This window comes from Mobula birostris, chromosome 23, assembly GCF_030028105.1.
Source record: "Mobula birostris isolate sMobBir1 chromosome 23, sMobBir1.hap1, whole genome shotgun sequence".
Lineage (NCBI taxonomy): Eukaryota > Metazoa > Chordata > Chondrichthyes > Myliobatiformes > Myliobatidae > Mobula > Mobula birostris.
The window spans coordinates 50,729,396-50,755,025 of NC_092392.1; the positions used below are offsets into that span (position 1 = coordinate 50,729,396).

The 25,630-nt window shown below is 41.3% G+C and overlaps 1 protein-coding gene across 2 annotated transcripts in view; it reads left to right on the forward strand.

Annotated features, from left to right (window-relative positions):
• Positions 1–25,630, forward strand: part of LOC140186823 (phosphatidylinositol 3-kinase C2 domain-containing subunit gamma-like) — a 273,036-nt gene that overhangs the window by 131,085 nt on the left and 116,321 nt on the right. For both annotated transcript variants that reach the window (XM_072241431.1, XM_072241430.1), the window contains 3 exons: positions 3,009–3,103; positions 22,953–23,133; positions 24,505–24,612. In XM_072241431.1, the coding sequence (XP_072097532.1) occupies positions 3,009–3,103; positions 22,953–23,133; positions 24,505–24,612 (384 nt within the window). The remainder of the gene's footprint in view (positions 1–3,008; positions 3,104–22,952; positions 23,134–24,504; positions 24,613–25,630) is intronic.

Consider the following 25,630-nt stretch of genomic DNA (forward strand, 5'->3'; position numbering starts at 1 on the left):
ATTTTCCACACCCATATCCAATGGACACTTCGGAAAAAATTTTAGATTTAATCTTTGTCAGAAAAGTGTTGTAGCAATTATATATAATATAATTATGAATTTATGTCCTGATGCTTTCAATAAAATTAAAGCTGACTGGGAAAAAGAACTTAAGATAATTATACTGATTGAAAAATGGGAAAAAATTCTTCAATTGGTTAATTTATCCTCTATATGTGCTAAACATGTGTTGATACAGTTTAAAGTAGTGCACAGGGCTCATATGTCCAAAGATAAACTATCTCGTTATTATTCTTATATTAATCCAATATGTGATAGATGTCATTGCGAGATAGCTGCTTTAACTCACGTGTTTTGGTCATGTCCTTTCTTGGAAAAATATTAGAAAGATATTTTTGACATTATTTCAACGGTTTTGAATAGAGACTTACAACCTCATCCAATTACTGCTATCTTTGGATTACCAATGATAGATTCAAATTATTTAACCTCTTCAGCACGTAGGATGATTGCATTTCTTACTCTAATGGCTAGAAGATCCATTTTGCTGAATTGGAAAGAGATTAACCCTCCTACTGTATTTCATTGGTTTTCACAAACTATGGTGTGTTTGAATTTGGAAAAAATTAGAAGTGCGGTTTATGACCCTTCCATTAAATTTGAAAAAACTTGGAGGCCATTCATTCAGCATTTTCATTTGATGTAATTTGACCATTTCCAAACTTGTTTTATTTCTCTGTACTGTTGGTTGAGAGGAATGGAGTCGTCGACACTAAGGTTTTCTTCTTTCCCATTTTTAAGTTGTTAGTATTGCCCAAGGCTTTTAGTTTAGTTGACTAATTCTATTTAGTTTAGTTTTTTTTGGGATGGGGTTTATTTTTTTTTTCTTTTTTTTTTCTTTTTCATGATTTTTCTTCAGTTTTTTTTTGCTTTGTATTATTCATTGTTATTCTACACGATTGGGAGCTTTGTCAATTTATACTATTTAGTCCTACAATCACTCATTTTAAGTGTAACAATGTATCTCCTACTACTTGTATTATTGTTATGTTATGTTTTCATTCTATGAAATTAATAAAAAGATTGAAAAAGAAAAGAAAGATACTCCAGATTTGGCCTCACCAAGGCCTTATACAACCTCATCATAACATTCCAGCTCTTATACTCAATACTTTGACTTATAAAGGCCAATGTACCAAAAGCTCTCTTTACGACCCTATCTACCTGTGACCTCTGGACCTTTCCTCCTATATCTTGTAGTCTTGTGGTCTTATACAAATACACACTAGAGAAGTGGGACCAGTAGGTTTTAGTGATCAGTGGAGGTGGATTGGTTTGCTGTGTGGCGCGTGGCCAAGTGGTCAGGGCATTGAGCTCACGATCTGAAGGTCTTGGGTTCGAGTCTCGGCCAAGGCAGCGTGTTGTGTCTTTGAGCAAGGCACTTAACCATACACTGCTTCAGTCCACCCAGCTGAAAATGGGTACTGGTAAATGCTGGGGGTTAACCTTGCGATAGGCTGGCGTCCTATCCGGGGGGAGTCTCGTACTCTCAATCGCTTCACGCCACAGAAACCGGCATAAGCACTGGCCTGATGGGCCACAAAGGCTTAGGACAGACTTTAAAAAAAAAGGTTTTAGTAATCAGTGGAGGTGGATTGGTTTGGAATGGTTCATTATTGTCATGTGTACGGATTTACAGCAAAACACTTTTATTTTGCATTCTATCCAGACAGATCATGCCATACATAAGTGCAGTGAGGTGGTAAAAAGAAAAGTAGAATGAAAAATATAGTGTTTCAGTTACAAAGTACAGTGCAGGTTGACAAATATAGAGCAAAGGCCATTTTAAGATAGGTTGAGATATCAAGAATTCACCTTCATTGTATGATTAGTCTTTTGAAGAGTGTGATCACAGTGGGATAAAAACTGTCCTTGAGCCTGTTTCTTCAGTCTTTGGTAGCTTCTGCAAAACAGGAGAAAGGAGAAAAGAGAACAACTAGGTAAGAGGGCTCCTGGATTATTTTGGCTGCTTTCCAGAGACAGCATGAAATATTGACAGAGTCCATAAGACCATTAGAGATGGGAGCAAAGTGAGGCCATCTGCCCTGTTGTGTCTACTCTACTGTTCCATCATGGGTGATTTATTATTCCTCTCAACCTCATTCTCCTGACTTCTCCTTGCAACCCTGACTAATCAAGAAGCCATCAGTCTCTATTTTAAGTATATCTGGTGACTTGGCCTCCATAGCCGTCTGCGGCAATGAATTCCACAGATTCACCACCTTCTAGCTGAAGAAATTCATCCACATCTCTGTTTTAAAGGAACATCCTGTCATTCTGAGGCTGTGGCTGTGCCCACTGGTCCAAAGCCATCAAACGCTCCTCAAATGTTAACCATTTCAATCCTGGATTATTCTCATGAACCTCTTCTGAACCCTCTGCAATGCCAACACATTATCTTTTAGATAAGGGTCCCAAAGCTGCTCATAATATTCCAAGTGAGGTCTGACCAATGCCTTATAAAGCCTGAGCTTTAGAATTTTGCTTTTATGTCTAGTCCTCTCAAAATGAATGTTAAATTGCACTTACCTTCCTTATCACGAACTCAACCTGCAAGAGTCAATGGAGGGAGGCTGGCTAGCAAAATGGATCCGGTTGCTTTCACGACTCGCTGCAATTTCTTCAAGACTTAGGCAGAGCAGCGCCTCAGTTGAGAGTCATGAGCTCCTCTGACATTTTGAAAAGAGACCATAGTTGCTTTTGATAAACCTTGAGATGCCACATTTAAGCACGTCAAATGCAAATGAGCCTTCCCATTGGCCCTGTGGCGAGATATTCAAATGTCTCAGTCTGGGGTTGAAATATAAGCCAGTAATGATGATTATAAAGATTTAGAGAAAGAATCATAAAAACTAATAACATTGTGTTGTGTTAGAGATAATAATTGAAAATGCAGACAGATAAATTTGCTGGAAGTCACTTTTTAAAAACCGTCTTATTTTCAACAGGCAATAAAGTTTGAATGGCACCTTAATAGCCCACTTGTGGAATTCCTGCTAGATCGTTCAATCAGGAGTATACGAGTGAGTCATCAATTGTATTGGTAAGTCATAAGTTATCAATTCTTCTTATTAGCAGTGGTGAAGGGCACTAATAAAGCTAAGCCCCCAGTGTTAAACTGGACAAAGAAGGTCCCCTGGATCTTCTGTGATATTTTTTCCACTCTGCATGGGTGGCCCAGCCGTACGGTCCACTGTGCTTCCCAGCCATTGAGCACCCAACCCAGCACTCTGAAGGGAGGTCCTGCTTATCACTTAAGGTAAGGCCAACTCCTTGCTTTTTTAAAAAGCCCCAAATAGTGTCTTCACAAAGATCTCCTGGCATGCGGTCTCTTTATTATTCCACCTGTACTCACAATCACGTGATCTCCCCAATCCTAAAGGTGCAGTTTGCAATTCATCACAGGGCTGATGCATTCAGACATATTGCCTATCCTGAGCAGTGAGCATAAGGCAATAGATTCATAAACCATAGCAAAAGAACTTTCAGCCAGGCTCTGATGAAGGGTCTCAGCCCTAAATATTGACTGTTTATTCTCTCCATAGATGTTGTCTGACTTACTGAGTTCCTCCAACATTTTGTGGGTGTTGCTCAAGATTTCCAGCATCAGAAGAATCTTTAGGACCTTTAGAGAGCAGTCCATGTTGAAGATTAAGCACCCATTTACACTAAACGTACGCTAATATATTTTAGTCTTGTTACGTTCCCATCACCTCGCCCCTGATTTTACCTCTCACCTACATAAGGAGCAAGCTGCAGTGCCAACAAAAAGGATATAAATAGGCTTGAAAGAGTACTGAGTAAATTTTACATGGATTTTGCTGAGACTTGAAGACCTAAGTTGTAGGGAAAGGTTGAATATTTTAGAACCTTGTTCCCTAGAGCACAGGAGAATGAGGGGAGATCTTATAGAGGTACAAAATTAGGAAGGGTATAGATAGGGTGAATACATGCAAGTTTTTTCCCTTCAGATTGGCTGAGAATTGAACTAGATTTAGTGTGAAAGGTGACATATTTAATGAGAATCTGAGTGGGAACTACTTCTCCCTGAATGGAATGAATATGGAATGAGCTGCCAGTAGAAGAGGTAGATGCAGGATCAATTGTAACATTTAAGAGAAGTTTCAATAGATACATGGATGAAAGGGTGTATGGAGCAGGTGCAGGCAGATGGAACCAAACATACCCGACTCGCATAAACCAGGTGGGCCAAAGGGCCTGTTTCTGTGAGGATTGGTAATTAGTCTACCAATCCTCAAATGTTTGGGTTGTGGAAGGAAACTGGAGCACCAGGAGGGAACTGAACCCAGATCACCGGTCACGAACACAAGAGATTCTGCAGATGCTGAAAATCTTAAGCAACACACATTCAAAATGCTGGAGAATCTCAGGAAAGTAGAGATCCTGGTCACGGGAGATGTGAGGCAGGAACTGTTAGTAGCAATGCCACATTGCTATAAGAAGTTAGATACAGCACTTGCATTTTATTTGTGAAATTGAAATAAGGTCTAGCTTTCCTATAGGCTCAAGACTCTTGACAGAGTCATTAACCAGTCTGAACTAGTGCAGCAATCTGAATTAGTTCAAGCATTTCATTCTCAGTTCCATGAGAAAGATCAAAACTCCCTATGGAAGCAATATCTTGAAAATGTGGGCCAACTACATTAAAACACTAGTTGAAGCTCAGATGGCGGGCTATTGCTGCCAACTCCGACTACAACACTTTTGGAAGAAATACCAAGAGGACGCAAAGACAATTTACTAGAACAATACCTGAGTTAATAGGGTTCTGATAAGTTGGGACATTTGAGAAAATATAATTATTTGTTTTCCTCAGAGTTTAGTGATTGAGAGAATGAATAGACATGTTTGAAATGCTGAGGTGCTTTGATGGAGTTAAGCTATCTCTACCACCGTCAATACTGATAATGAAAACAATGTGAATTTTTTGATGAAATGGATTGTGAAATGGGAGATGAGAGTTTAATTCAGACAAAGGCAAGACTAGGCATTTTCGTCGCCGTGGCTATCCCTCGAGGTCGAGGATGATGGTCTTCATTCTGAAGAAGTGACACACAGAGCAAAGATGCCTGTGCGCGTATTTGTTTCACGTGTACTTGATGTTGCACTCCAAGAAGCACACGATACTTCACAAATCAACCAACTGATTCCAATTGCATGGAAACCACGATGACTGGAGCTGATGGATTTGTTGCAGCCTTCAACCGCCTTCACAGCCGTTGAGTACAAAGTAACTTCATCTGACTGTTCCACCGTTGAGGTCTTGGTTGGATTGTTCTTTGTCAGGACCCTTACCCTCGACCTTACCGCCATGGGTGACCCTACCAGGAGCATAGCTCCAGATGGCATTGCTCTCGGGATCACAGGACCACACAAGCTTCTCCACCATGACAAGGTGACAATCCATGGAGAAGAGGCATTTTAGGAGCATAAACAAGGTTAAGACAACACCATAAGTGGAAGTATAAGGAGCAGAGGGACCCCGGAGTAAAGGTCCACAGATCCTTAAAGGTGGCACTATGCAGACAAACAATCTTAGGAAAATACATATGATAGTGATCTTCATAAGTCAGGGCATTGAATAGATAATTAGAGAGGTTATTCTCCAATGCAATAAAACCTTGGTCAGTCCTCAGCTAGAGTACTGTGTGGAGTTTTGGTCACCAAGGAATAGGTGAAAGCATAAGAGAGGGTGCAGTGGAGATGCTCCGGATGCCTTGGATGGAACAGTTCAGTTGTGAGGAGAAATTGGAGAAGCCTGGTCTTTTTCTCCATAGAGTGGAGGAGGTTAAATAAGGGCATAACTGAGATCTATAAAACTGTGAGAGGTATAGATAGGGTGGACCGCAGGAACCTTCTCCCTGTATCAGAAGTGGATAAGACTAGAGGATATAGGTTTAGCACGAGGGGGAAGAGACTGAAAGTGGATATGAGGGTGACCTCCTTCACGCAGAGAGTGCTATGTATCTGGTCTGCACTGCCTGAGAGAGTATTTGAAGCTGAGTCACCAACAGAATTTAAGAAATGTCCAGATGAACACTCATAAAAATTATTATAAATTACAAAAAGAATATATAAAAAGAAATAAATCGAGCAAAAAAGGTGTAGAATTGTGAGGTAGTATTTGTAGGTTCATGAGCTGTTCAGAAATCTGATGGCAGAAGGGAAGAAGCTGTTCTTAAAACATTGAGTATGTGTCTTCAGGCTCCTATACCTCCAGTTTGAATGTACAGGTTGAACACCCTTATCCAAAATTCCAAAATACAAAAACCTCCATAATCCAATTTTTTAAAGTGCTGACATAACGCCATAAATGGTAAATTCCACAAGGCCCTGGGAGGTTCCCACGTCTCTGTGCACCAGCAACAATTCCAAGAAGGGACCTCAAATATGTAATGAACAGAAATTAATAAACAATTGGAAAACACTACATGAAGTAAAGAATGAAGATCTCAACTTGCATTGAAAAAGTGGATTGTTAACGTATGTTGCTTAATGGTATGCTGGTCATGAAACAAGCAAAGATCTATCATAACGAACTGAAAATCAAAAGCATTTGTAAACAATCGACAGGCTGGCTGTAGAAATTTAAGAAAAAGCACAGCATTAAATTTTTAATAATTTGTAGTGATAAAGCGTCTGCTGATCATGAAGCAACAGAGTAATTCATTGGTGAGTTTGCCAAGATCATCACTGATGAAATGATAAACAGCTGCATCAATATATATATGTGTTATGAACAAGTGGTAACACATAAATTCAGAGTCAAGAATGAGGTCAATGCTGAATATCCACTGACTGTTCGAATGGGTAGTAGAGATAGTGATAGCTATGAAAAAATATTGTATAAAGCTACCTTCAGGGTATATGTATACATTGTACTGTATATGTCAAGATCTCTGAAGATCTGACCCAACATACTGATGCAGCTATAAAAAAGGCAAGACAGTGGCTATACCTTATTAGGAGTTTTGAAGGGATTTGGTATGTTAACAAATACACTCAAAAACTTCTTTGGATGCACCGCGGGGAGCATTCTGACAGGCTGCATCACTGTCTGGTACGGAGGAGGGACGGTGGGAGCAACTGCATAGGACCAAAAGAAGCTACAGAGGGTTGTAAATTTAGTCAGCTCCATCTTGGGTACTAGCCTACAAAGTACCCAGAACATCTTCAAGGAACGGTGTCTCAGAAAGGCAACATCCATTATTAAGGACCTCCAGCACCCAGGGCATGCCCTTTTCTCATTGTTACCATCCGGTAGGAGATACAGAAGCCTGAAGGCACACACTCAGCAATTCAGGAACAGCTTCGACCCCTCTGCCATCCGATTCCTAAATGGACATTGAACCCTTGGACACTACCTCGTTTTTTAAAAATATATAGTATTTCTGGTTTTTTTTTGCACGATTTTTAATTTATTCAATATACGTATACAGTATAAAGTATGCCGAATAAGATTTACTTATTTATTTATTTTTTCCTCTACTATGTTATGTATCGCATTGAACTGCTGCTGCTAAGTTAACAAATTTCACGTCACATACCAGTGATAATAAACCTGATTCTAATTCTGATGTAATGTATATGGATTTCTCCTCTAGACCTGGGTTCCAAACCACAACGTATCTCATTTTATAGATGCAAATATTCCAAAATCCCAAAACATCTAAGATCTGAACATTTCCAACCCCAAGAATTTTGGATAAAGGATGCTGAACCTGTAGTATTAAGAAGAGAACATGACCTGGGTGATAGAGGTCCTTAATGATGGATGTCACCGCTTTGAGGCATCACCTTTTGAAGATATCCTCCGTGCTGGTGTGACTAGTGCCTATGACGGAAATGGTTGAGTTTACAACCCTCTACATTAGTAAGCTCATGAGGCTTGCGATGCTTCTGGCCACTAATGACTAATGAGAATTGATTGCCTGTTATATATCTCCTCTGATTTTCACTTGTTTGGAGGTTACTGGAAGATATGAACAAATGTAGGTAATTTAGTACCACCCAATTTATCTGATCAGTTGATACTATCACCCAAATTTAGAGCCTCCCCAGGAGTGTTTCTTCATTGGGAATTTGACACAGTTATGCTAAATGATTGAGTGGATGATTATGCAAATGAAAATACTTTTTTTTTGCTCTGGCTCCTTCATTCTCATCTTGCTTTTCAGCAAATGTAATGCTCATAAGCTACAGTCCAGATCAGCACACAGCCTGCAGAAAGTAACAGGCAGGCTTGGGGTAGCTTTGAAAATTAGAACAGTTTAGAAAATCCATCCTGTCAAATCTAAGTCTAGGTAACCGAAAACCAGCTTCACAGCTGACTAGTCATGTAACAAAGGAGACTAAAGTGAAGTGTAGTCCTGTGAATTCTGATCCTTAGGTGCCAATACGGTGCTGAGTGCAGGCTGGAATTGGCAAACCGGTGCTTTACATTTGGAGAACTCAGTTCAGTTTGTTCCATTGGCTCTCAAGCTTTGCACGAGCCTGCAACAGATCTGCAGACAAGAAAATGTGTTTTATTTCTAGGTTGGCAAAGGTCCCAGTTGCTGGTTAATCAGCTTGTTTATATTCTGCAGCAAGTGGAGCGCAGAGGAAGCAATCACGCATGCACAAACTTGCATGACCCCATTTTGCTACTTAGTTGTCTTATTGTAACTGCATATCCAGTCAAGTCACTGTTACATCCCCTATCCTCCTCCTCTTGCCTTTTCCAAGCTCATTTTAGGAAGGAGCGCAGTTACCTCTTGCTCGGTAAGACAGAGCAGATTTCAGATGGACTTTGGAAGGCTGGATATTGCAAACAGTTTCAGTACAAGATCCGCCCGGAAGTAAATAAGCTGTGGATGCTGGCAAATAAAAGCACAAAATGCTGAAAATATTCAGCTGGTCAGGCGATATCTGTAGCTGTAGAAACAGTTGATGAAGAGGATGTTTCCAACTGTGGGGGAGTCTACAACTAAGAGGAACAGCCCCAGAATACATGGATGTCACTTCAGAACAGAGATAAGGAGGAATTTCTTTCGCCAATATATGGTGAATCTGTAGAATTAATTGCCACAGATGACTGTGGAGGCCAGATCACTGGATCTATTTAAAGTGGAGGCTGGTCAGTTCTTGGTTAGTAAGGGTGTCAACAGTTACGGGGAGAAGGCAGAAGAATGGGGTTGAGAGTAATAATAAATCAACCATGATCGAATGGTGGGACAGACTTGACCTACCAAATGGCCTAATTCTGCTCCTATGGACCTATAGTTGATGATTCAAGTCAATGATTATCAAAGAACGGTCATGAACCTGAAAACTTACCTGGGTTCTCTCTTCACAAGTGCTGCCTGAGCTGCTGAGGTTTTCCACTGTTTTATTCATTTTACACAAGATCTGTGCGAATCATTAGCATTTGCTCGCCTTGGAAAGAGAAGCAAGATCAGAATCAGAATCAGGTTTATTATCATTTTCTTTGATGTGAAGCTTGCTGTTTGGCAGCAGAAATACAGTGCAAAGCTATAAAAGTACTATAAGTTTCAAATAAACATAAGGAATAATGAGGTAGTGTTCATGGGTTCATGGGCCATTCAGAAATCTGATGGTGGAAGGAAGATGCTGTTTCTGAATCATTGAGTGCAGGTCCTCAAGCTCCTCTGTCTCCTGCTCGATGATAGTAACCAGAAGAGGGTATGTCTGGATGATGAAGATCCTTATTGATGGATGCCGGCTGATTAAAGTACAGCCTTTTAAAGATGTCCTCAATGCTGGGGATGGTTGTGCCTCTGATGGTGCTGGTTGAGTGTACAACCCTCTGCAGCCTCTTGCAGTGCTGTGCATTTAAGCCTCCATATCAGGCTGTGATGCAACTGGTCAGAATGGTCTCCACCATAATCCACAGAAATTTGCAGGAGTCTTCAGTGACATACCAAACCTCAGCAGATTCGTAATAAAGTAGAATCACTGGTGCGCCTTCTTTGTGATTGCATCAATGTGTTGGGCCCAGGATAGATCCCCTAAGATGTTAACTTTCAGGACCTTAACACTGCTCGGTCTTTTTAGAACTACCTCCCAATGAGGACTAGTGTATTTTCTCCCGATGTCCTCTTCCTGGAGCCCACAATCAATTCCTTGGTATTACTGATGTTGGGTGTGAGGTGATTGTTGCAATACTACTCTACCAGCAGATATATCTAACTCCCATACATCGGCTTGGCGTCATTTGAGACTTTACCACCAGTAGTGTCAACGTAGGAGCAGTGTCTGTGACGTTACAGATGGTGTTTGAGCAGTAGTTTGCTGCATAGTCGCGAACCTGTAGAGTAGAGCAGCGAGCTAATTAAGGTGTCTCCGTGTTGGTTGTCAGTGGCGAGAGAAGGAGGAGGAATCCTTAAGGATGGAAGTGACGTGGCAGGAACAAACTCAAAAGAAGGCACAAGAACGTGGTTAGAAAATGGAGATGTTCGTGCTACTGGAATGGCATTATCATTCTATGGTGACTGGTGTTTCAGACTGCGGATTAGTTTTTGTGATATTAGAAAAAGAACACTGAGTTTATTCTCTGTACTGCTGCCAGAGTAATTTCACAACATATTTCAGTGATAATAAATCTGATTCTGATTGGGTTCTGAGGTTGCCAGAAACATTGGAAGGGTGGGAAGGTAGTCTGTCACAACATGTCATTTCTTCCTGCTGCTGGATGCACATGAACATAAGGCAGAGCAGATTAACATAAGCATATGTTTCTTGAGTCAAAACTTCAGTTGTTTATTCTCTGTTTTCTCCCCAAAGAAATTTACAAATCAGTAGGATGGTAGTAGAGCACAGAGGTCTCGGAAAATGCTTCTTAAAGAGAGTTGTGCAGTTAACTATCCATACACACATGGGCCAATGCATTTTTGGAGGCACGGGCCATTAATGTGGTGTGGAGTCATGGTTGTTGAGGCCACAGTTGGAATACTGTGTTCAGTTTTAGTCACCCTGCTCTGGGAAAGGTGTCCATAAGTTAGAAAGTGTGCAGGAGAGATTTATAGGAATGTTGCCAGGACTCAAGAGGCTGAATTATGGAGAGAGGGGAGTGCTTTCACTGAACCTAGGAAAATGAAGGGTGATCTGATAAAAGTGTATAAAATTATGAGGGGAACCCCTGGCTTAGAGGGATGTGGGTCAAACACAGGCACATGGGTCTAGCTTAGGTGGGAATCTTGGTCTAGATGGACCAGTTGAGCCAAAGGGATCATTTCTGTACTCTATGACTCTATGACTCCATGCAAAGTACAATTGTGCTCAAGCCTCAAAGCACTGTTCCCAATAGAACCAGCATGTGAAGGTCTTTCCTCTGCCTGCTCTACCAATGAGCATTGAATCAGATCGCAGTGTACAGGTCAGAGGTCAGAGGCCAGAGGGGTTACTGGGTGGATGGAAGCTCATTCTTTGAGAGCTCAGATTGCCATGGGTCAGGGCTGTGGAGGTGGCTGGTGGTAACACATATTCGCTGGGTGGCCAATCCTGTGCCAGATATGGCAGTCAGGGCCCAACGAGCAAGGAGAAAGTACAGAGCTTAAAGGAGACCAGACGTTCCATGCAACAGACTCCAGGACTGGGAGGCGCATCTGAAGTTTCGAGAAGCAGGAATGCACCATGCAACCCGTAAGCACAAATATGCAACTAAGTCTAGTTGAGGTGACATCCAGGCATGCATTGCTTGCCATTGGCCTTTTTGCATCTGCCCAGACCTCACTGTGCAGAAAACGCTCAGTAAGTACAAAGGGATACATTTTCACAACATTATGTGTTTTTCTTCCCTCAGACTGAATGAGTTTTTCAGTTATTGTTTCATTAAATAAACATTCATTCTCAGCCATATAAATTTTCATGGAAAACTAATCACAAAACATAATTAACCTTTGGACTATGCAGTGCAATATCTTAGTCAGATTTTGTTTGAACTTCCAGCTTTCTTTAAAGAACAACACTTCCATTTGGCCATCTGTCATCTTATTAACTCATTCTTAATAGTGCCAGCCTTCTATGAAATGTAGGCTGTTTGTTGATAAAAGGCCAATGATCCCTGGTGTGAGTAATGCCTTTAGTTGAACAATCCTGTCAGTGTAATGACAAAGTTGCCTGGCTTAATGAAGTAAACAGGGAGTGGAGATGAAATGTATTTAATTTTGGATATCATATAATGATTAACATTGGATTTAGTCTACAGTTTTACTGAGTTAATGTAACGCATGCTTGAAGCTGAGTGATTGTTAAGACAACTTTGTATTTGTGAAGCATTTTTAAATTCTGAAAGCATCCTAAAATGCTTTAACAATGCTTAAATCCACAGAAATTGACATTGAACCAAAGACGACAATTTTTAATCCTATGAGCAATGACACATATTCAGTGGCTACTTTATTAGATACACCTGTACACCCGCCCATTCAAGCAAATACCTAATCAGCCAATCATGCATAAAACATGCAGACATGGTCAAAAGGTTCAGTTGTGGTTCAGTTGTAATTCAGACCAAATAACAGAATGGGGAGGAAATGTGATCTAAATGACTTAGACCATGGAATGATTATTGGTGCCAGACGAAGTGGTTTGAGAATCTCAGAAACTGCTGATATTCTGGGATTTTCACACACAACATTCTCTAGAGTTTACAGGGAATATGTGAGAAGCAAAATACATCCAGCGAGCAGCGGTTATGTGGGAGAAAACTCCTGGTTAATGAGAGAGGTCAGAGGGGAATGGTTCAGGCTGACAGGAAAGCAATAGCAACTTAAATAACCAAGCATTGCAACAGTAGTGTGTAGAAGGCACCTCCGAGTGCAGAACATGTTGAACCTTAAAGTGAATCGAATACAGCAGCCGAAGAACATGAACTCACATCTAATGGCTACTTTATGAGGTACAGAAGATACATAATAATTTGTAACTGAGTGTAGTCAGCAGCATACACAACACAGACAAAATGCTGGAGGAACTCAGCAGGCCGGCCAGTATCTAAGAAAAGAGTACGGTCGGTGTTTTGGCCAGAAGGGTTTGACAGGACTGCTGGAGGGTCTCGGCCCAAAACGTCGGCTGTACTCTTTTCTATAGATGCTGCCTGGCCTGCTGAGTCCCTCCAGCATTTTCTGTCTGTTGCTCGGATTTCCAGCGTCTGCAGATTTTCTCTTGTCTGTGACTGAGTACAGTCAAAGAGGTTCTATCCAATGAATATCTGAGGGATGAAAAGTGAGGTGAAGATGAAGATGGAGGTAGTTTCAGGAGTTATGATATGTCACCAAAGACAAATTCCTACAGATGTACTGTGGAGGGAATTCTGACTGTTGGCATCATAGCCTGGTATAGAACATTGAACACAGAACACCACAGCACAGTACAGGCTTTTTGACCCACTATTCATGGAAGCTCCAATGCAAAGGATCAAAAGAGACTTCGTATCAGGTTCTGACGCAGATGATTGTAGACTCAGCCAGCTACATCAGGGGCACAAACCTCCCACCATTGAGAACATCTTCCATAGGTGGCACCTCATGAAGGCGGCATCTGTTATTACCATCCAGGACATGCCCTCTTCTCATTACTACCATCTGGGAGGAACCAAATGACCCACACTCAACATTTTAGTTTTCTTCCCCTCTGCCATCAGATTTATGAACAGCCCGTAAACACCTCCTCACTATTCATCTTTAGCACTGTTTATTTATTTATATTATTGAACTTAAGATAATTTGTTTTGCCTGCACTGTACCACTAGCACCAAGCAACAAATTTCACAACTTACGTCAGTGACAATAAACCAGATTCTGATTCAGATTCCAAATGTCAGGGAGGGAACTGAGGCTAAGGCCTAGATTGTTGACAAATGGAAACAGTTGCAGATCCAAAAGGGATGAGAATTGGAGAAGTGCTGTGCTCTCAGAACTGGAGAAAAATATGAAGTTAAAGCAGTAAGAGGTCATTGAGGGGCAGATGAGAGTTTCAAATCGGTGGTAAAAGAAGAAATTGCTGGAAGTAAACAGCAGCTTGAGCAGTATTGATGGAATGAGAAAGAGAGTTAACATTTCAGGCTGATGACCCTTCATCAGAACTGAGAAAGTGAGAAAACTCGTTAGTTAATGGTTATAGAGAGGGTATGAGAAGGATGGATTGGATACAGAGAATATTGCTAATAGAGTCAGGCTATGATTGGCCAAACATTTTAGTTAAGATTCCCTTTCCTGTTCCGACATGTCAGTCCATGGTCTCCCCTTGTGCCAAGATGAGGCCACCCTCAAAGTGGAGGAGCAACACCTTATGTTCCATCTGGGTAGCCTCCAACCTGATGACATGAATATCAATTTCTCTTCCTAGTAAAAAATAATTTCTCTCCCACCCCCCTCTTCTTTTTGTATTCCCTACTCTGGTATTTTACCTCTTCTCACCTGCCTATCACCCCCGGGTTCCCTCCTCCTTCCTTTTCTTCTATGTTCCACTCTCCTCTCCTATCAAATTCTTTCATCTCCAGTCCCTTACCTTTCTCATCCACCTGGCTTCACCTATCAGCTTCTAGCTATCCTCCTTTCCTTCCCCCTACCTTTTTATTCTGGCGTCTTTCCCCCTGCTTTTCCATCCTGAAAAGGAGTCTCTGCCCGAAACATCAACACACTTAGGGAGTGTTCTTTCGGATTTCCAACATCTGCAGACTTCCTCCTGTTTATGATTTGAGATAGTTCCTTTCACTCAATATTTAATGAGTAATAGATTAAGGAGAAAAATTAAAAAGGGAGAGAGCAAACAAAGGGACATGTTAGAGTTGAGAGAAACTGGTCTAATCTGTTCATGAAACCAGAATCCAAAAGATGAATGTTGTAAATTTCCTTGGAGATCTGTCAATGTCTGTGAAAAATGTCTGTCAGGCAATGTGCAGAGAAAAATTGAATTAATATTTCAGATTAAAAATCTGTACCATATTGGTGGAAGATGCTGGTGAGTAAGTGGGCCTTAACAGCAAGTTCTTCTGCACAGCTTCCAGAGCCCATGTTTATTTTTTCTCTCTCGTGATGAACATTTCTTTATTACTCTTATGTAATTCAGAATTAGTTATCTCATCTATTAAGCACAAGAGATTCTGAAGATGCTGGAAATCCAGGGGAAAACACACAAAAGTGCTGGAGAAACTCAGCAGGTCAGGCAGCATCTATGGAGAGGAATAAATAGTTGATGTTTCAGGCCTTTTCCACCTATCACCTCCTAGCTTCTCACTTTGTCCCCCTCCCCAGCCACCTACCTTCCCCCTCATTTGGCTTCACCTGCCAGCTTGTAGTTCTTCCGCTCCCTCCACTTTCTTATTCAGTCTTCTTCCTTCTTCCTATCCAGTCCTGATGAAGGGCCTCAACCCAAATCATCGACTGTTTATTCCCTCCATTGCTGCCTCCTGTCCTGCTGAGTTCTTCCAGCGCTTTGTCTGTTTACCCAATGTATTAACTTTACAGACACTGATAAGGTGTTCAATTAAGATAAACAAGAAGAGGTTATGCCTGGGATTATTTAATTCCTCCTGACATGTATTCCTGTAAATATTACTTTGATATACTCCTTCATTCTAATGCTTGATGTCATGAAGTATCCAAAATGGAAACAGGCCCATCGAGTCGCACAGATCTTGAAGGGCCTATATACACTAATCCCATGAAATTTGCAGCATTGCCCTCAAATCCTCCCAAGCTCTACCACTCACCAACACGTTACAGCAAATTACAGTGGAGAATTTACCAACAGCAACACGGGCACTTTGGTATGTTGGAGGAAACCAGAGCACCCGGAGGGAATACCACACAGTCACTGGGAGAGACCGGCAAACTCTACACAAATAGCATCCAAGGTCAGGATTGAACCCAGACTGCTGGAGATGTGAGGTTCTATGAGCTGTAGCCTCTAAACCTGTTGCTCCTAAAGTGAGAAGATTAACCTTTAAACAAATTAAATATGGGCTAGAAAACACACGCTGTGCTAAATGAATTTCAATAGTCCTGATATGCTTATATTCTGGCAGCAGTTTGGAGAACAGGTAATGTTCTCTTCAGGGGTCTTCAGGGGTCAGGTTGCTCCTAATGTTTGAGACTGTACCCTTGTTACATGGGGGGTCAGGAACATTCTGGAGTCCAATGGCAGCACACTGGACCAGAAGCTCCTCTAGAGGATTTAATGGTGAATTCAGCGGCAGACCTCAGTCATACCGAACCAAGGAGCAATACAAATTATACTTCCTGCTCAGCTTTATGCTGGTCATATATCGTTTATGTAATATAACCACTTATATGTGAATACTGACCTGGATTAAAGAGACCAGTGCGAGTGAAGGGTTTGAGGTTTTGTTAACCTTATTTTTAAATAATACCTGTATTTTAAATAGGCTTTATGTGTTTAAAATCATTTTTTATATTTTCAATATAATAGTTTTGTAAATTAAATCTCTTTCAACTGCTTCTAACTGGCACTGGTTATAAGAGAAACAACTGAAAAGATCTTTGACAGCACATACTATCAATAGGCCAGCAGGGCAATCCCAGGGCAAGACCTTGGATCTAATTTTTGACCACACTGTCACTTGTGGACTGGGTTTCACAGGAAAGTCATAACATCAAGACCTCAAGTTTAATGAGACTCAGAGACCTGCAGCAGGCTAAGGGGATTACAAGAAGTAGAAAGAAATGCAAGGTCATGGTTTGACCCTTTATTGCGACTCTTTTTACATTGCCTGGTTGAATTGACCCATTCCCTTCAAGTAGGTTTGCAGCTCAGTTAAGCTAAGCAGAAGGGACCCAGCCCAATACTTCAACTCTTCACTCCTCTTCACAGATGCTGACTGACTTGCTGAGTTAGACCATAAGACCTTAAGACATAGGAGCAAAATTAGGCCATTCAGCCCATCGAGTCAGCTCCACCATTCTATCATGGCTGATCCCGGATCGCACTCAACCATATGCACCTGCCCTTTTATCATATCCTTTGATGCCCTGACCAATATGGAAAGAATTAATTTCTGCCTTAAATATACCCATAGACTTGGCCTCCACCCCAGTCTGTGGCAGAGCAACCCACAGATTTACTACTTCCTGGCTAAAAAATTCCTCCTTACCTCTGTTCTGAAAGGTCACCCCTCATTTGTGAGCCTGTGCCCTGCAGTTTTGGATAGCCCCACCAGAGAAAACATCCTCTCCATATCCACCTCATCTAGTCCCTTCAACATTCGGTGGGTTTCAATGAGATCGCTCCGCATTCTTCTAAATTCCAGTGAATACAGGCCCAAAGCTGCCAAATGCTCCTCACATGTTAACCCCTCCATTCCCGGAATCATCCTTGTGAACCTCCTCTGGACTCTCCCCAATGACAATGCATCCTTTCTGAGATATGGGGCCCAGAACTGTTGACAATACTCCAAGTGCGGCCTGATTAGTGTCTTATAAAGCTTCAGCATTATCCCCCTGCTCTTATATTCTATTTCCCTTGAAATAAATGCCAACATTAAATTTGCTTTCTTTACCACAGACTCAGCCTGTAAATTAACCTTCTGGGAGTCTTGCACAGGGTCTTCTAAGTTCCTTTGCACCTCTGATGTTTGAATTTTCTCCCCATTTAGATTTAGATAAGAGTCTGCACTTTTTTTCCTTTTACCAAAATGCATTATCATATATTTTCCAACACTGTATTCCATCGGCCATTTTTTTCCCATTCTTCCAATTTGTCCAAGTCCTTCTGCAATCACATTGCTTCCTCAGCACTTCCTAGCCCTCCACCTATCTTTGTATCATCTGCAAACTTTACCACAAAGCCATCAATTCCATTATCTAAATCATTAACAAACGATGTGAAAGGCAGCAGTCCCAAATCTGACCCCCCAGGGAAAACCACTAGTCACTGACAGCCAACCAAGAAAGGCTCTCTTCATTCCCACATGCTCCCATCTGCCTGCTGCCTGACTACCATTCCTCTCTGCATGCCGGTATCTTTCCTGTAATGCCATAGGATATTTTCCTGTTTAGCAGTCTCATATGTAGTACTTTCTCAAATGCCTTCTGAAATTCCAAGTAAATGACATCTACTGCCCCTCTTTTGACCACGTGCTTGTTACTTCCTCGAAGAGCTCTTACAGATTTGGTCAGGTAAGATTTCCCTTTACAGAAACCATACTGACTTCGACTTATTTTATCATTAGTCTCCAAGTACCCCAAAACCTCATCCTTAATAATGGACTCCAACACTTCTCTCAAACACTGAGGTTAGGCTAACTGGCCTATAATTTCCTTTTTTTTGCCTTCCTCCATTCTTAAAGAGTAGAGAGACATTTGCAATTTTACAATCCTCTGTGACCATGCCAGAATCAAGTGATTCTTGAAAAATCGTGACCTATATATTATCTCTTCAGCAACCTTTTTCAGGACTCTTGGATGTAGTCTATCTGGTCCAAGTGACTTATCCACCTTAAGACCATTCAGTTTGCCTAACACTTTTTCCTTTGTAATGGCAATGGTACTCACTCCTGCTCCCTGACACTCACGGACCTATAGCACACTGTTAGTGGCTTCCACAGTGAAGAGTGATGCAAAGTATTCCTTAAGTTCATCTGTCCTTTCTTTTTTTTTTTTTGGCATGTGCCTGCTTGCGTACGAGTCTGTGCATTTGCGTCTGCGTGTGCGTGCATGTCTGCATGTGCGTGCATGTGTCTGTGATGATGTCTTTTCCATGGCTTTTTACAAGGCATGAACAAGAGAGAGAGAGACTGTGTGGCGCGCCACTCCTCACACAGACATTTTCGCAGTATTTTCCCTTTTTATTTTACGAGATCGAGTTGCGATCTCGACACTCAACCCCACACGGATGGAAAGCGTACTCGGGAGTGGACCCGACTGGTTTTGAACCCGGAAACCTCCGCTCCCGGTCCGGCGCCGATGTCGTTGCACCACCAGCTGGCCCTATCTGCCATTTCTTTGTTCCCCATTGCTACCTCACCAGCATCATTTTCCAGTGGTCCAATATCAACTCTAACCTCCCTTTTATTCTTTATATAACTGAAAAAAAACTTTTAGTATCCTGCTTTATACTATTGACGAGTTTACCCTCATATTTCATCTTTTTCCTTCTTATAGCTTTTTTAGTTGCCTTTTGTTGGATTTTCAAACCTTCCAAATCATTCAAGTTCCTACTCACTTTTGCTAACTTATATGCCCTTTCCTTGGTGTTTGTGCAGTGGTTCTTAACTTCCCTTATCAGCCACGGTTACCTACCCCACTTATCTATCCTGCATCTTGTGAACTATTCCCAGAAACTTCAGCCATCTCTACTCTACCATCATCCCCGCCATTATCCTCCTCCAATCCACCTGGGCAAGCTCCTCTCTCATGCGGCTGTAATTCCCTTTATTCCATTGCAATACAGTTATATATGACTTAAGCTTCTCCCTCTCAAGTTGCAGTATGAATTTAAATATATTATGATCACAGCCTCCTAAGGGTTAATTTATAGGAAGCTCCCTAATAATATCTGAGTTATTACACACACTCAATCTAGGATAGCCTTTCCCCAAGTAGGCTCAAGCACAAGTTGCTCTAAAAAGCCATCTCATAGGCATTCAACAGATTCCTTCTCTTCTGATCCAACACCAACTTAATTTTCCCAAACCCTTGTGTATTAAAGTCTCCCTTTGCAATTGTGGCAATACCCTTATTACATGCCTTTTCCAGCTCCCTTTGCAGTCTCAACCCCACATCTAGGCTTCCATTTGAAGGCCTATATATGATTTCCATAATGGTTTTCTCATGCTTGCAGTTTCTCAACTCCACCCAAAAAGATTCAACATTCTCCGACCCTAAGCCACCCCTTTCTAAAGATGTAATTCCATCTCTTACTAACAGAGCCACACCACCACCTCTGTCTCCCTGCCTCTCTTTTCAATACAAAGTATTTCATTTGATGTTAAGCTCCAAACTATGGCCTTCTTTCAGCCACGACTCAGTGATGCACACAACGTCATACCAACCAATCTCTAATTACGCCACAAGTTTGTCCACCTTGTTCCTTCAGAATTTTGTGTGTGTTATTTGAGAAAGGGCACTGATATGATTTAATTATCTGTCACCAACTATCAATGATACTGTAAATCCATTGTGCGTTTCCAGATTAATCAATCAGATTAATCACCATCCTAACCCACCAGTGGCCGACCACCTCCGCCCTCCTCCCCAACACCACCAAAAAATTATGGCTGTATAAGTAACAGAGATTCATTTATTCAATATTTACTATCTAAAAATTTGAAATGCAATATAAAATATTTGAAATACAGAATCAAATTTGCTGTCTTGGAAATTTATGGGAAAAACAATAAATAAATATTTCTTTTTCAACTCGCACTTATTTTCATATGCACTGATGACTTGGCTCAGTATTCCAAAAGATTATGACTTTGACCATACTCTAGGAATGCAACCTCACCCCTCTTTTATCTGAAAGTTCACATGACACATCCTCAAAGTTTTCAGTGATGTCATTCACCAAAAAATCATCCCAGCTACTTCTTTTGCACTTTCCCGTGACCAGGAAGAAGGAAAAGAGACATCTTTTGGTTGTCAATTTTATTTTTGCAAAGATAGGATTTGAAATGCTGTAAAATATCCCAAGTTAGTTGTGCAGTTTATATTCATCATGACTAGCCACCGATCTGTCACTGCCAAGCAGCAATAGATTTTAAATGATGGCGGAGTGTCCTGTCTTCTGACAGTTTAGATTAGATTAGATTATGAGGACAAGCAGTCCTCGTTTATTGTCATTTAGTAATGCATGCATTAAGAAATGATACAATGTTCCTCCAATATGATATTACAGAAACACAAGACAGACCAAGACTAAAAAACTGACAAAAACCACATAATTATAACATATAGTTACAACAGTGCAAAGCAATACCGTAATTTGATAAAGAACAGACCATGGGCACAGTAAAAAGAAGTCTCAAAGTCTCGAAAGTCCCATCATCTCACGCAGGTGGTAGAAGGAAGAAAACTCTCCCTGCCATGAACCTCCAGCGCCGCAAACTTGCCGATGCAGCATCCTGGAAGCACCTGACCACAGCCGACTCTTGAGTCCGTCCAAAAACTTCGAGCCACCGACACTGAGCACCAAGCACCATCTTTGCCGAGCGCTTCGACCCCGGCCCCTGCCGCTAAGCAACAGGCAAAGCCGAGGACTCGGGGCCTTCCCCTCCGGAGATTCTGGATCGCACAGTAGCAGCGGCAGCGAAACATTTCAGAAGTTTCTCCAGATTTTCCTCCGTGCTTCTCATGTCTGTCTCCATCAAATCAGGATTGTGCACAGCATCCTACTTGACAAATACAGATATCTTTCACCGGAGAAGCCGCGCGCACTGCATCGCACCGCCATCTTCTCCTCCCCTAGACAGTTTGAGGCCAAACTGACTGAATTGTTGCTGCTGTGTAGGTGCAGGGGGGCAGCATTGGTTCTATTTCTTGCACAAGTGCTGAGCTCATCTATTTTTTTAGCTTCATCTCCAACTTCCACCCTGTCCTCAAATTTAATTGGTTCGTCTCTGATACCTCTCTTCCCTTTGTAGATATCTCTGTCTCTATATCTGGAGATAAACAATCCACTGACAGTTTTTACAAACCTACTGACTCTCGCAGTTATCTCGACTATATCTCTTCCCACCTTTTCACTTGTAAAAATGCTATTCCATTCTTTCAGTCCCTCTGTCTCCACTGCATCTGTTCTCAGGTTGACGATTCAGTTTTAGAACATCTGAGATGTCTTCTTTTTTTCAAAGAACAAAGTTTTCCTTCCACCACCATCAATGCTGCCCTCACACAAATCTCTATTTCCCCTCCTCCTCCTCTTTCTTCCATGGTTCACTGTCCTCTCCTATTCTTCCTTCTTCAGCCCTTTACCTCTTCCACCTATTCCCTCCTACCATCTTACTTCCTCCCTCCACCACCACCTACCTACCCATCCCCTCACCAGGTCTCACCTATCACCTGCATTCTCCTTCCCCACTGTTCCTCAGGTGAGGTGACCAAGACACATAATTTTAAGATTAATGTTTGACTTTGGAGCAATTCAGAAAGTGTTTATCCAGGCAAAGAGTTTAAGAAAATTCTTTCCAAAATTTTAAGACGCTCCTTCAATTGGAGCTTTGGAGAGGAAGACAGGTTAAGACATTTGTGAAGTAAAGACTAGCTCTGATTATGGAACTGACTGAAAGCAGAATAAGGTATGTTGGATGATCCTTCAGGGTTTTTCAATCCACCGACTCTCCCAACTGCTTGCTTCTGTCTTCCATTCTATTCTCCTGAATAAATGTAAATAGTTGGCACAATGCAAGCTTCCCTTTGCATTTACATTTGAACTCAGGGTTTTCATTTTGGAACTGGTGACCTTTGTGAGGCTGACACAAAACGTCACGTTACAAGTTGAAGCCAGGAATGCTTTCTGTAGCGTAAGCATGATCAGCGAATCATGTGCTGTCTTATTAATCAAAAAAATTGAGATATTTAGACAGGCAATTGTATAGGCAAGACACAGGAGAATAGGGTTTTAATGCGCCAGAATGTTTGTGGTGAGCCGGAAGGCCAGTTTCTGAACTATACAGCTCCATGGACCATGGAACTGAAGAGTTAGAGAGTTTCTCACGGATAATTATCTATGTCAACAGTATTTTAAAGCCAATTATGAAATTTGCCAGCAAAAGACTGTTATCTTGGTTCTTATGCTTTAGAAGGAAACATTTGAATACTCCATAGTTCCTGACATTTGATGTAATTCTCTGCTGATGAAGGGGTTCGGGTGGAGTTCTGAGTTAAGGTTGTTGTGGTTTTTTCTCCCCCTAGGTTACTGAGGGATGGCTTGGCAGACACTCAGTTTAAGGGCAGGTACGGCCAGCTGTTGGCAGCACTGCTCTCTTGCTCAGGGCGGGCCATGCAAAAGGAGTTTGAAAAAGAAACCAAGCTCATTGAAAAGCTGGCAGAGGTCGCTAAGAAAGTCTGGGCAGCTGACCAGTCAAAGCGTTCGGTGAGTGCAATCCAAGATGTGAAATGGTACCTTTGGTCAATACTGACCCAATATAAAGACCATTTATTCAGGCAATGTCAGGAGAGCAGTGAAACAATTTTTTTGTTTTCAATTGACTGATTATCTTAAAAATTCTTTACTTACATTTATTCCAGCTGTTTACTCTTTTTCCCTTTTGATTCTTTTGTCAAATACTTACATTACAGATAATTTAGTACACTGAGGACAGTTTACAATTGACAGTTAACCTACCATCCTATCTTTGGGATGTACAGGAAACCGGAGCACCCATTGGAAACTCAAGAGGTCACAAGGGGATCTGCAAACTCCACACAGATGACACCAGAGGTTAGACTGACCTGGGTCTCTGAAACAGTGAGACAACAGTTGTACTAACTGCTCCACCACCATGACACCGAAAGTCACCCGTTTAAAAAATGGTGAGAACAGAAGGAAAAATTTACACAATATTTTGCTGGTGATGCCAGATAAACCAAAACTGATGGTGTGGCATCCAATTGGTGGCAGGGAGAGAATTGTACAACGAAGCCATCAAATGAGAACACATTTGAAACAAAACAGCTGACCTTTATCAATTATTTACTCACAAACCAGGAAAAGAGAAAATCCTTTGATATTTTCTGAAAACAGTTTCGATCATTGCAAGTGTATATAATAGATATTGCAAATGTCACAGATAATTGGATCAATAAATGTTTTCTTTTAGTTTATTGTTGCTCAGGTAGACATAAAGCATAGAACATTACCACACAGTACAGGTCCTTTGGTCCACAATGTTGTGCTGACCATTTAACCTATTCTGAGATCAATCTATTCCTTCCCTCCTACACAGCCCTCCATATTTCTATCATCCATGTGCTTACCTAAGAGTTTCTTAAATGCCCCTACTATATCTGCTTCTACCACCACCCCTGGCAGGGCATTCCATGCACCCAACACTCTTTGTGTAAAGAACTTAGCTCTGACATCCTTCCTGTACTTTCCTTCAATCACCTTAAAATTATATCCCTTCATATTAGCCATTTTCACCCTGGGGGAAAAAAAAATCTCTGGCTATCCACTGGACCTGAGCATCTTATCATCACATAATCACATAGACATCTATCAAGTCACCTCACACCCTCCTTTGCTCAAAAGAGAAAAGCTCATTCAACCTACCTTCATAAGACACATCTCTAATCCAGGCAACATCCTGGTAAATCTCCTTTTGTTTTGTAAACTGAACCATCCTTCTGGTAAACCAACTGTTGCGTATCTTGCCAAGATTCATTCTTTAACGTTGTGATTAAATTTCTTTTAGCATTGAGTAAAAGGATGTTAATGTGTTTAATTGTTCTTTTCATTTTGCAGACTGTATTAGAAAAAGAGCTGGAAGAAATCGAGAAATTCTTCTACGAGGAGCATGCTTGTCGCCTGCCATTGAATCCTGCTTTTGTAGTGAAAGGCATTGATGTTAGTGTAAGTTCACAAAGAAGGAAACCACTGCACAGTTTAGTTTTCCCATATCTTCCTTATATTAAATATTGTATATACAACATGTTACTTAATAAAGGTAGAAATCACAGAAAATTTACAATATTCAATCTATCGTGACCCATTATTATCCCACATTCAGGCACTCCATCAGTAGCCCTGCAGTTCATCTAACTATTTTGTACATGTGATCAGAGTTCTGACTCCACCACCTTCTCTGGCAATAAGTTCCCGTGCCTCTCTGGGTGTATACAGGCTTTCCATACCTCTTCTCCAGGCATTCTCCCATCAATGCCCCACTCGCGTTTGACCCTTATGAGAAGGGAAATCGGCCTTTGTTGTTTTATCATGTACATGCGCTCCCCTACCTCAATAATTGACACACCTCAATCGTGTTTCCCAAGCTGGTCTTCTTTGTTTCAAGGAAAACATTTCCGGCTTTTCCAAATCTTTCATCATAACCACAAGTTTCCAATCCTGGAAACTCCCTTATAAATCTAGAAGGGTATAAGGTTAGTGGGCAGATTTTAGTTTGGATAGTATTTGGTTGCTTCTGCAAGGGCAGAATGTGTTTGAAGGAACAGCCTTTTTTTTTTGAGGAGAACAAGTTACTTGTGGGGTCAGTATTGATTAAGGGATTTTGCCCTTCACCGTCTTTGTATGTGACCTGGATGTAAGTGTAAGACGTCTTCACAGAAGGCAAAAGATTTGGTCCGGTGTTGAAGCCTTAGAAGAGTAAAAATGTGCACATCTTGGCAAAATGCAGGAACAGGCACTCTCTCAGACAAATACCACTTAATATGGATAGATATTCTGCTGTCCATTTGTGCAGAATTAATGCCGTGCTGGATGAGGGACAACAATGTTGCACAGACTTAGGCCATTTGTGCCTGGTGATTTATCTTGTTCAGACCCGCTCTAGTGTACACAAGGTGCCAGTTTCTTACTCTTGAAAGTACTGAGCTGCCTTTACTTGGCCAAGTAAGTCATGCAGCCCTTAATA